At 44.2% G+C, this 12,736-nt stretch overlaps 1 protein-coding gene across 2 annotated transcripts in view; it reads left to right on the top strand.

Annotated features, from left to right (window-relative positions):
- PEX1 (peroxisomal biogenesis factor 1) overlaps positions 1–12,736 on the top strand; it is a 729,162-nt gene that overhangs the window by 143,942 nt on the left and 572,484 nt on the right. For both annotated transcript variants that reach the window (XM_069211642.1, XM_069211643.1), the window contains exon 4: positions 12,529–12,643. In XM_069211642.1, the coding sequence (XP_069067743.1) occupies positions 12,529–12,643 (115 nt within the window). The remainder of the gene's footprint in view (positions 1–12,528; positions 12,644–12,736) is intronic.

Below are 12,736 nucleotides of genomic sequence, written 5' to 3'. Positions count from 1 at the left end.
GCTCTCCCTTTTCAGGAGTTTCCACCTCCCATCCGTCCCGGTCCCTCGTTTTGTTCAGAAGACCATCTCCTGTTGTTGCAACAGGAGGTTCAGACCATGTTGTCAAAAGGTGCAGTGGGGTTGGTTCCAGATCAAGAAAGGGGTCAGGGCTGTTATTCAAGATATTTCCTAATCCCCTAGAAGGACAGTTGTTTGAGACCAATCCTGGACCTGAGAATTTTGAATTGGTTCCTCAAGCAGGAGAAATTCAAAATACTGACTCTAGAGCAGGTACTTCTGGTGTTGGCCGAAGAGGATTGGATGGTGTCTGTTGACTTGTGGATGCGTACTTTCATATCCCTATACTCAAGTCGCACAGGAAGTATCTCCGGTTTGTGGTGGGATTGAAACACTACCAATTGGCGGTCCTTCCGTTTGGTCTTACTTCTGCACCTCGAGTCTTCACGAAGGTGATGGCGGTGGTTGCAGCAAGCCTCAGGAGGAAGGGAATAGCGGTATTCCCTTACCTGGACGATTGGTTGATCAAAGCCAAGTCTCCAGAGCTCGTGCTGCATCATCTGCAGATGACAACCCAGTTGTTGTTCGATCTGGGCTTTTTGGTAAACGTGCCCAAATCTCACCTAGAGCTCTCTCAACGCCTCCTGTTCATAGGGGCAGTACTGGACACAACATTGAATCGAGCCTATCCTCCGCCTCAGCGGATTCAGGACATTCAGGTGTTGATTCCAATGTTTCGAAATGAAGCGGTTGTTCCGGGCCTCAAGGTCTTACGCCTGCTTGGTCTGTTTGGTTTTTGCATTCTATTGGTCACTCATGCAATCAATCAATCAATCAATCAATCAATCAATCAATCAATCATGGTATTTATAAAGCGCGCTATGTACCCGTCAGGGTCTCGAGGCGCTGAGGGGGGGGGGGGGGGAGCGCTGCTGGATTAGCGGTCGAAGAGCCAGGTCTTGAGGAGCCTTCTGAATGTGAGGAGGTCCTGGGTCTGGCGAAGAGATGTGGGGAGAGAGTTCCAGGTCTTGGCGGCGAGGAAGGAGAAGGATCTGCCGCCGGATGTCTTGCGCTGGATTCGGGGTACGATGGCGAGGGCGAGGTTGGCGGATCGGAGTTGACGTGTTGGAGTGTAGAAGTTGAGTCTGGTGTTGAGGTAGGAGGGTCCGGTGTTGTGAAGTGCCTTGTGAGCGTGGGTCAGGAGTTTGAAGGTTATCCTCTTGTCTACCGGGAGCCAGTGGAGTTCCTTTAGGTGAGGGGAGATGTGACTTCGGCGAGGTATGTTGAGGATCAGTCGGGCGGAGGCATTTTGGATACGTTGGAGGCGTTTGATGTCTTTGTTTGGGATGCCTGTGTAGAGTGCGTTGCCGTAGTCAAGTCTGCTGCTGACGAGGGCCTGGGTCACCGTCTTTCTGGTTTCTGTTGGAATCCACTTGAAGATTCTGCGGAGCATTCGAAGGGTGTTGAAACAGGAGGAGGAGACGGCGCTGACCTGTTTGGACATGGTGAGGGCGGAGTCCAGGATGAAGCCGAGGTTTCTTGCGTGGCTGGCAGGGGTGGGTGGGAGTCCGAGGACGGAGGGCCACCATGAGTCGTTCCAGGCCGAGGGAGTGCGTCCGAGGATGAGGACTTCCGTCTTGTCGGAGTTGAGTTTCAGGTGGCTGTTGTTCATCCAATCGGCGATGGATTTTAGTCCCTCGTGGAGGTTTGTTTTGGCGGTGAGCGGGTCTTTGGTCAGGGAGAGGACGAGCTGGGTATCGTCGGCGTAGGAGATGATGCTGAGGTGGTGTTGGCGGGCCAGTTGAGCGAGGGGGGCCATGTAGACGTTGAACAACGTGGGACTGAGGGAGGATCCTTGGGGGACGCCGCAGATGAGGTTGGTGGCTTTGGAGCGGAAAGGGGAGAGACGGACTCTCTGCGTTCTGTCGGAGAGGAAGGATGAGATCCAGTGGAGGGCTTTATCTTGGATGCCGGCTTCTTGGAGGCGGGTCAGTAGGGTGCGGTGGCAGACGGTGTCAAAAGCGGCTGATAGGTCGAGGAGGATGAGGGCTGAGGTTTCGCCGTTGTCCATTTGATGTCTGATGTCATCTGTGGCGGCGAGGAGGGCAGTCTCAGTGCTGTGGTTTCGTCTGAATCCGGATTGTGAGGGGTCCAGGATGGAATTGTCTTCGAGGAAGTGGGTGAGCTGAGTGTTGACGATCTTCTCGATGACTTTCGCTGGAAAAGGGAGGAGAGAGATCGGACGGAAGATTTTGAGGTCGTTGGGGTCAGCCTTGGGTTTTTTGAGGAGGGGTTGGATTTCTGCGTGTTTCCAGCTGTCCGGGAAGGTGGCAGAAGTGAGGGATAGGTTGATGATCTTGCGGAGTTCGGGGGCGATGGTGGCGTTGGCTGAGTTGAAAACATGGTGGGGGCAGGGGTCCGTGGGGGAGCCTGAGTGGATGGTGTTCATGGTTGCTATGGTTTCTGCCTCGTCCACGTGGGTCCAGGCGGTGAGGCGGCAGTCGCGGGAGGAGACGTCAGGGGTGAGGTCTGGCGGTGGACCGGTGATGAAGCTGTCGTGGATGGTGGTGATTTTCTGGTGGAAGAAGGTGGAGAATATGCACGCTGGTATATGAGGGCTCTTCAGTGGTGCCTCCACTGGCAGTGGTCTCAACACAGAGGAGATCTTGAGGAATCGGTAAAGATCTCCAGGGACGCTGCAGCGGATCTCCAGTGGTGGGCTGTGGACGGCAATCTTTCTCGAAGGCTGTTTTCGCTACCACCACCGGTGACAACGGTTATAACGGATGCTTCCACTCTAGGGTGGGGAGCTCATCTGGGGGACCTGGATATCAAAGGTCATTGGTCTCCAGCGGAACAGATGTTTCACATCAATCTGTTAGAATTGCGGCGATATGTCTGGCTCTCAAGGCCTTCCTCCCTTCCCTTCGCGGTCGGTCGATTCAAGTCCTGACGGACAACACTACCGTGATGTGGTACATCAACAAGCAGGGAGGAGTAGGGTCGTACCTTCTCTGGTCCTGGGCTCGGGGCCATCAGATTTGCTTGATGGCAAATTATTTGGCCGGAGTTTTGAATGTATGTGTGGACAGTCTCAGTTGGCACTTCTCGGCCGATCACGAGTGGCGTCTCCATCCAGACCTGGTCCTTTACATCTTTCATATGTGGGGATCTCCTCAGGTAGATCTCTTTGCCACTCGGGAGAACGCGCACTGCCCGACATTCTCAGCCTCCAGTATCCAGGGCATGGAGCTTTGGGGAGGCGAACGCATTTCAGATGTCCTGGTACGGCCAGTTGTTTTACGCGTTTCCCCCCATACCCTTGATTCCCTGGGATCTGAGGAAGATTGGCCAAGACCGGGCCCAAGTCATCTTAATAGCTCCGGATTGGCCAAGAAGGGTATGGTACACTGACCTTCTCCAACTTTCACTGTGCCCACTGCTCCATCTCCCTCACAGGGCAGACCTCCTCTTGCAGTCGCAGGGGCAGGTTCTACACCCTCACCTCCAGAGTCTGCACCTTCATGCCTAGAGATTGAATGGGGCAACCTGAGTGCCTTTTCTCTCCCACCGGATGTAGTGGTTGTTATTTTATCGGCCAGGCGACACTCCACTAAGACCATTTATGCCGGTGGGTGGCCAAACTTTGTGGTTTAGTGTGGAGAGAGACAGATTGATCCCTTGAAGGCTCACCTTTATGATGTTTTATTATTCGCTTTAGAACTAGCAAAGAATGGTTGTACAGTGGCTACAGTTAAGGGTTATTTGGCTGCCATGTCCGCTTTGCTTTGCCTTCCGGATCAGCCCTCTCTTTTTAAGTCACCTATTGTAATTAGGTTTCTAAAGGGTTTGCTTAATATGTTTCGACCCACGCCTTTTCATATGCCTCAGTGGGATCTAAATCTTGTTTTAACTTACTTGATGGGTTCCCTTTTGAGCCCATGCACTCTTGTTCGTTAAGGTTTTCAGTCCTTAAGACTGTTTTTCTAGTTGCAATAACCTCGACTAGGCGGGTAGGAGAGCTTCAAGCTCTTTCCGTGAAACTTCCCTTTACCTTGTTTTTCCCTGATAAAGTGGTACTGAAAACCAGGGCGGCTCTCCTGCCAAAAGTTGTCACTCCTTTTCATATTGGGCAAATGATTACCCTTCCATCTCTCTACCCCCCTCCTTACCCCTCAAAGTAGGAAGAGAGACTCCATCGATTGGACCCCAGAAGAGCTCTCAGTTTTTATATTGAGAGGACGAAAGACATTTGCCTGGAGGATCAGCTGTTCGTGGGATATGTTGGACAGCGAAAGGGCAGAGCAGTCCATAAAAGAACAATCTCCAGGTGGGTCATTCTTTGTATCAAGGTTTGCTACTCGTTGGCAAAGAAAGTTCCCCCATAGGGTATCAGAGCCCATTCCACCAGGGCTAAGTCAACCACTTTGGCCCTGGCAAGGGGTGTTCCAGTGGTGGACATTTGTAAAGCGGCAACTTGGGCGTCCCTCCATACCTTCGCAAAACATTACTGTTTGGATTCGGAGGTTAGGAGGGACGGCCATTTTGCGTGTTCTGTATTACAGGATTTCTTAGTGTAATCGGGCAGGCACCCTCCTCCGAGTGCGGTACCGCTTTGGGACACTATTCATAAGGTGAGAAATCCACAGGTAGTTGTATCCATCAGAAGAACAAGTTACTTACCTTCGGTAACGCTTTTTCTGGTAGATACAGTAGCTACTTGTGGATTCCTCACAGTCCCACCCGCCTCCCCGTTGCCTGCATGGTTGCACTAGTATATGTGGTATTTGTATATATACATTTTAATTTATTTGTATAGTTTGATGTTTTTCTCGTATTTGTTAATGATGCGTTTGATTATGTGGTATCATGAAGGTTTTTTGTCTGTATATATCTATTGGTGTTATTGTGGGTCGGTTCTCACCTGTTCGCCTCAAAGGCACGTAAAAATTGGTGAAACTGACGTTAGCACGCTGGCGAGGACCTCTTATTGGCACTGTGACATCAGACGGAGTCACATGGAGCCGTGCATTTGTGACATCCTCATCGACGTGGAGAGCTGGGAAGAAGACTTTCCGTCGAATGCTGGCGCAAGGACGAATTCATAAGGTGAGAAATCCACAAGTAGCTATTGTATCCACCAGAAAAAGCGTTACCGAAGGTAAGTAACTTGTTCTTTAGTGTAAGTAGAGGTATCCGCAGCCCAACACCAGGAGGTTATGGCTTGGGTATCTATTCTAAAGTAAGGAATCTGCAGCTAGAAATTCCTATTAGATGAAAATAGTTACTTAACTTCGGTAAAGCACTGTCTGGCAGGGACATTATCTAGCTGCAGATTCCTTACATCCACCTAATCCTCCCGCTCTGCAATTATGTCTAGTAGGGTTATGGTTTATCCCTTATAGGGCCCTAGTTTTGCACAGATGAACTATTGGTTCTATCCATGACTCTGCGCTTCTGGCGTGGAAGTTTGTGGGTAAAAGAACTGATGTATACACCCGTGGTGGTGCCTTTAAAGGCGCCTGTGAGATCACAGACGGCTCCTACAACGCCATGCAGAGCCGAATGACACACGCTGACTCGAATGATGCCACCCGAAGGCGCATGCAGGGTACTGCTCAGCAAAAAATTCCGGATTCCAAGCTGACGCCAGGAAATTCTAAGGTAAGGAATCTGCAGCTAGATATAGTCTCTACCAGATGATGCGTTACCGAAGGTAAGTAACTTGTTCTTATAGTTGCCAAATACTGAAAATGAGGTCACACCTTATAAAATTGTGCAAATTGTCTACTCTGAATAAAACTTATTGTGGGCCTACTAGAGTCCTGAAACTTGCCAAGTGCAGTCAAGGACAAAGGTCACTTTCAGATTTTAGAAGCAACTTCCATATTTGATAGGAACATGTATTGGTAACCCAGTGATGTGGTGATATATAAAGCAATGATGTTGAAGTACATATGAATATATGATTGTTTTCACACTTCATACCATTTTTGTTCATTAGATTTTGCCACATGAATCAAAGCTTGATCGGTGCACAATGAAAAGTCATTATTAGCTGCAGTTCAGTTGTTGGATCAGGGTAGTGCATGTTTTTGGGCATCCAACAAACACTAAATGTGCCTACAACCAGAAGGACCTGCCATTCATAATGGTATTACTTTTGTAAATTGGTCATAGGGGCCAACAATTACTGGTCAAAACATCGTTAACTATTCCTGTTTTGAATGCGTTTCTTATACGTGGAACCATGGCTAAACATATGATCCGGCCATGATGATGGCATTAATTTGTTTCTTTCTTTTTTTTATGGAGCGTATGTTAAAAAAAAAAAAAATCTTTTGTTGTGTATTATAGTGGACAGAAATTGCCAGATTGGTATTGAGATTTGGTTAATGCCAATTTTGTTGGAAAATGGGACTCAAGATCTATACTTTTTTTCCAGTTAATTGTTCTGCAGAGTTGTTGTAGACGTCTTAAGAGTGGTTGATATGGCCTGAAATGCATTTTTGGGTTTAATGTTCTAGGATAATCTAGAACAGTTTTTGGTCAGATAGAGGGTGTCTCCAGTGCATTGGCAGTCATTTTATTTTTTGGCTTTTCTTTAAGTAGTTACTTTGTATATGTTACATAGACATTGTTCCTGTTTTTCCTCTCTTGTTATGAATGTTCTCAGTTGCTTTCAAGACTTCATATTATAATTTTCTGTAGTTTTATGTCACAGCAGTGTCCGCCATCTTCGTGCTTGTTTGCAGGAAGCACAGCTTCAAGGGAAGCAATTGTGTCAAAAGTCCCAGTGCTCATGGTGGGAATTTGTTCACGGATATCAATGGGTTAAGTTGCTTAAGAATTCTGTCTTGAAAGGTGTCAATGTTGAAGATATGCTAAGGGACATTGTGTTAGGTGTTACTGGAATGAGACAATCAGTTCGGAGGTATACATACAAGTTATTAATGTGGTGATAAAGAGAGATAAGATGATGTGTACCATTTGAAGGACATAGAATCTTCCTCGGAGAATATATGGTAGTGAGGGTATAGCCCTTATTTTGTTCCACCGCAGTGACAAGCAGGTGGAAGTTGAGCACTTCAAGGTTATTGAGTAATCTGAATCTGGTGGAAATCTGGCAAGTTTGTCAAAAACAGAAGTTGGGATTTTGAACATACATTAGTGTTGTCACTTGTGATACCCAAGACAGAATCCAAGAGAGTAGTTGAAAAGACAGCCACCCGCCAATCACACCTGTGTACTCAACAGTCACTTCTCTCAATAAAATTGCACTAGCAGGGAATTTAAGTAGCAGCTTGAGTGAGTGCACATGTTCTTACAATAAAAGCAACACCACATGGTCATGTCCCATCTCGTATTGAGACTTCTCACAGTGGATCCAAATGTTGCCATTTAGGCAGAAATAGTCCTAGATATCAACTATAAAAATATATACATACAGAAATATTGATGTCAAAATATTTATGATCAAAATGAGTTTACATAAAAAGTGACTTACATATTGATTACAAAAATAACAATTAAAACCCCAGCTACAAAAATATATAGTAGATTAATATAATTTAGAGAATATCTACTTCAAAAGCATAATGTTCCAATATTACTGTAAAATAATGTAAAATTCAAATGCTATAATTGCATATAAAAAAGAGCAATTAAGAAGTACACTATTTAAAAATACTTTGCTAAACAAAAATAAAAAACAAAGGTATTACTAATAAATAATTAGGCAGTAATTTAATATTTTAGAAAAATAATTTAAAGAATATTTTAAAGAAGGCTGCTTAGTTTTACAAACTGACTCCTGAATATAAAACAAATTACCAGCTTTATAAATATATTGAATTGTTAAAACAATATAGAAATATTTAATTAGGAAGGGCAAAAATAAATCATAAACTTGTATCCCAAAACACATTCTTAATCATGCATCACTATGCATAATTTAAACACAACATTATGAAACGTCTACACTTCTTTCTTTAAAAATCTAACCAAACATGGAAAGTTTAGCCTCATTAAAAAATAACAAAATTTAAATTTAAAAATACTAAAATAGAAATGTTGCTAACAAAAACGTAATGCAATGTGGGGATAGTGTTCGCTAACAACTGTAAAGCAGCAAACATTGGGGAAATTGCATATATTCGGGAGGTGGGGGTGGTCAGATGCACTATTCCAACTTCAGTGCTGCTACAATTGGGGAAAGTCTGTATGTTTGGGAGGAGGGTCAGAATAACCATTCTAACTCAAATACCCAAAACATTTGAAAAAGTGTATATATTTTTGGGGAGGGCAGTTTAACTCCCCCTCCCCTCCAGTTGTATTACTATGTTCCTGCCGGGCTGACCGGCGGGAACATTGTATTACGAAAGGCTGGTGGAAACAGAAGTTGTGATCAGCACAGTGGCACTGAGCTCAGTGCCACAGTGGCAGACCACGAATTCGCCTACCGTCAGCTTGTCGGAAACCTTGTTCCTGGCAGTGATGGCAGTCTGACCGCTAGGGTTGCAATATGGCGGTCGGACTGCCTGGAGTTTGCTGGGTCCCAGTACCGCCAGCCTCGTAATGAGGGCCTTAATATTCTGATTCCGGTCGACAAACACAGCAGACTATAATATATATATGTGTTTTTTTTCATTTTGGGTGGGGAGGTCAGTTCGAGCCAAAAATGAGCCGAACTGGGCTGAGATAAAGCAACTTGTTTTTCACATATGACATGAATCAGAGAGGAATGGGCGAGAAAGACCGTGCCGAGGAAAGGAAAAGAGACAGGGCAGTAGAAGATGGACTTTGTCATGAAGATGACGGGTAGAGAGGGGTTTAGACCATGTGGTGAGGGCCACGTCATTAAGAAGAATAGGATTCTAAATTTGGGGCAGTGAGAAATGGAAAAGGAGAGAACAAGCAGAGGGCTGAAAGACATGCCATGGAAGAGGGTTGATACTGGTACAATCTGTTATGAAAAGCAGTTCATGTTGAATCAGAGTCGGTAACCAGGAAAGTCTTCAGGTATGGCAAATGATGTCTCCACTGAGGAAAGCTTGTAAGGGACCATGCTGAGTCGGTGTTGACAGGCGGCTGGTATAGCCGTTTTTAATTCATACTGTAATAATAAACAACTGCTGTTGTGCTCATCTCCTAATTAGACAAACATTGCCACTTTGTGGCACACCTGTCATAAGTGCCGGTGTTGACAATTAAGTGCTGGTGCCAACCAGTGGTTCAAATTAAGCACTGCATTAGGTGTTATTTACTTATTACTAAAATATATACATAAAAAAGCACTTGTTTTTTCTTAAAAACACTAAAAACTATTTTGAAGCAGCCTACCTTAATCTGTGCATGATACAATTTGAAAATAATGTCTTGCATTTTTGCAGTGCTTTCTGTCTGAGACTGGGCCTTGTTGCTCTGTAAATTCGCAAATCACTATTCCCCATATCTGCAGTGATCACATTAACCAAGTGAAATTTCATAACGCAATAGAATGTATTCCCAACGGATTTGCTTAACTTGCATTTATTTTTTGTTAAGGATTCTGCATAAATAATGACCAATCTATTAACTTAACTTGCATTATTTTATATGCAGTAAACTGAAAGTGAATAACGAAATACTTGAAGAATATTTTGTTCTTTTAAGCCACGTTTTGACCCAGCCACCACCTGAGTACAAAGGTGACAGATTTTATTTTTCACCAATACATATATAGAAGCCACAAATATATTCCCAAAAATGCACTGAGTATGTGTATGATGGTGAAACCTCTAGTTTTTCATCCAACAGATGCTACTCAAACATTATGCACGTTCAACATTAAAAGCATTTTAGCTAAAAATCGAGACAATCTACTAGTCCAAATCAAAAAGTAAAAACATTCACGTTTTAATTGGAACGATATTAACTGTTCATATGGATAACTCCCCAGTTAATGATCAGCTTTGGGGCAGGGTATACTGTTTATTAATTGCAGACTTCTGGTTTGTCTATATATGTAAATAGCTGTACTGATTTCTTCATGTAGGACGTATGCAAAAAAATAGAATGGTAAAGGTTTTGATAATGGAACCTGCTTTTAATAAACCGTTTTATATGTGTCAAAATGATCTGAGATTTTTTTTAATATGTATACGTTTCTGGAAAACCTGATGTAGCGTGATCTCCAGATGTCTCGAGTTTTTAAACTGAGCCCTTCGTTTTTGTTTTTGATTCCTATAGCACAAAAAAGCAGTTTATCTTGCATACTGATATCATTGTGAGACGTGTAGTCATTTCACTGTTTCTTTTAGAGAACAGATTGCTGTTTGTTTCGATAACGGAAGAACCTTAGCTGTCTTGGTATTTGACTGCAGCTAGCTTATCTGACAAGAAAGAACCAAGATCAGAGGCACGTAAATCCCTCTGCATTCGTTAAGCAACCAGAGAAAGAGCAAGACTCGGTCATCATTAAGCAATGTAGACCCAGAACCTGTTCAGATCACTTTTGAGGGGATGGAACTTGGAGGCAAGCAAGATTAGACATTATTCCCTGAGGCTTCAAACGCTTTTCCCTTATGTTGGCTTGTGCTCGGAGGTGCCGAGGAGCTTGCAGTGCTGGAACGAGAGCACAGTCAGCAACTATGGCAAGCAAGGGGCAGAATAGGTCCGTGCAGGATTTCTTTGGCTTGTGTTCAGTGGTAGAGTGCAGGTGGTACAAAGGCAGATCAGCACGGTTTCTGGCCTGACCAAGGGCCAGAAGGAAATGATGGGTGACCTGCACATTAACTTGGGAAAAAAATGGAAGGAGATGTGGAAGCAAAACTAGGACACAGCAGTGCGGTTGTTGGAATCCAAGATGGGTGGTTTGGAGAATCTGGTTGGAGGCATGAAGGAGTGGAATGAAGGGCGCAAGAATGGAGATTTTTAGAAAATGTGTAGAGAATAGCCACCATTTGTGCCCTGATCCTCCCTCCGGTTAATCCTGAGACAGCTGCAGGGGAAGTGATGTGCTCCGTTTTCGAGGAACACCTGACCCATCCTTTGGATGGAGGAGAGGATCTAGTGCAGAGTGTATAGACTTCCAAACACAGCTGCTATGGGACCAGAGCTTCGAATGGGAGCACCATTAGGGTCACTGTTCGTGACCCAGAGCTTAGGTATTCCCTACTGCTTAAGGTGGCTACAGTGAAGGGTAGGAGGATATTCCTATTTCTGGACTTCATTGATTCAGCACGGCAGTGGAGACAAAAGCGGCTGTCTGGCACCCAGCAAAACTGAAGGTTTGGCCCAGTGATGCAAACTACTCACTTGTGGAAGCAGCTCAGTCATACTTCCTCCCATTCTCAAGTAGAGGCATCATCCTTTGGGATGTTGGACAGTTACTATTCTTACTACCCATCGTTAGATACTCCCTGTTGCTCTGGCTCATGACAGGGATATGAAAATGTTTTTATAACATTGCAGTGTGTTTAGTTGGGTAGCTTGGTTTGGGATGTTTCCTTCTTCTCTTCCTGTCACCCCCCACCCAGTTTCCCCATTTTCGACCCTTAATTTTCCATTCGTCTATTTTCTTCCCCCTCCTACTTCCTCTTTCCCTACTCCCACGTAGTTTTCCTATTTTTTCTTTAGTGATGAACTGCCTAAGGTGTGTGGTTATTTACGCTATACTTTGGTTAGCTTAAAGGTAGCGACGATATTTGAACTGTAATACCTCAATAAAAAGTATTGAAATGTAAAAGGCCTTGAAACTTCCATTGTATGCCACATTTTTACAGTTCCTACACGGGAGAAAAAAGTTTAGAGCATGTTAAGCTACAGGGAGCATTTAGGCTCCTTTTCGAGATCAGGGCAGCAGTACAAAGCTAAGATCTTGTATCATAGAAGGTGCTGGTGGCATGAAATAGCTAACTTTTATGAAAGGATGTTATACAGTGTATGGTCTGCAAGAAGCACAGAAGTCGTGACGAGCAAAACAATGGCGCCCATCCAGATTAATGAATGATCACTTTACTTATCACAAACAGTAATTCATTCCTATTTTGTTTTTATAATGTAATGGAAGCAGAATGCCCCCTCTGTCGTTTTGAGAGTATCTGATGTTAACTGACTGAGATTTTCTGTGCGGGTTTAAAGCATATACTTTTGAAAAAATATTTGCCTACAGTTTTCCAATGTGCACTTCATCTGCGTAGCGGATCCTAGTCAGTTACATTTAGATACATTCGTGCCCAGATTGAAAGCTGAATTGGCTTGTTACTTTGATTATTTAATATTAGCTGAGGCTCTGAGATCAGTGGCCAGCTTGAAGACTCGGATCAGCAGAAAGCCGTAAGGAAACCGTTATTTGTGGTTGAAAACGCACCCACAAAACGAGGTTGATCTTTGATTTGCTGCCCGAGGTGCAGGTGTAGTTCTCATTATGTGTCAGAATAGCCTAGGTCATACACTGGTGAAGGTGACAATTACTATGCACGTCAGAATCTGTTCTTTTTATATGCTTGTGTGAATTGCCTTTTAATAAAAATCGATTTTTCTTTTTAGGAGCTGCATGCGTTATCGCTTGAAAGGCTTCTTTTAGATCAGATCCGAATAGTGTATCCAAGTGGAATATTTCCTGTTTGGGTGGACCAAAATACTTGCATTTTTATTAAAATTGGTAAGTGGTGTGATGGCATATACTGTCCCATTACTAAAACTTTTTAAATGTTGCTAGAATTCTTAAATTTCAGGTAGAATCAAGCTGATATGT

This window comes from Pleurodeles waltl, chromosome 10 (assembly GCF_031143425.1).
Source record: "Pleurodeles waltl isolate 20211129_DDA chromosome 10, aPleWal1.hap1.20221129, whole genome shotgun sequence".
Lineage (NCBI taxonomy): Eukaryota > Metazoa > Chordata > Amphibia > Caudata > Salamandridae > Pleurodeles > Pleurodeles waltl.
Note: the sequence above shows the minus strand (reverse complement) of the source record. Positions and strands in the feature narration are given on the sequence as shown.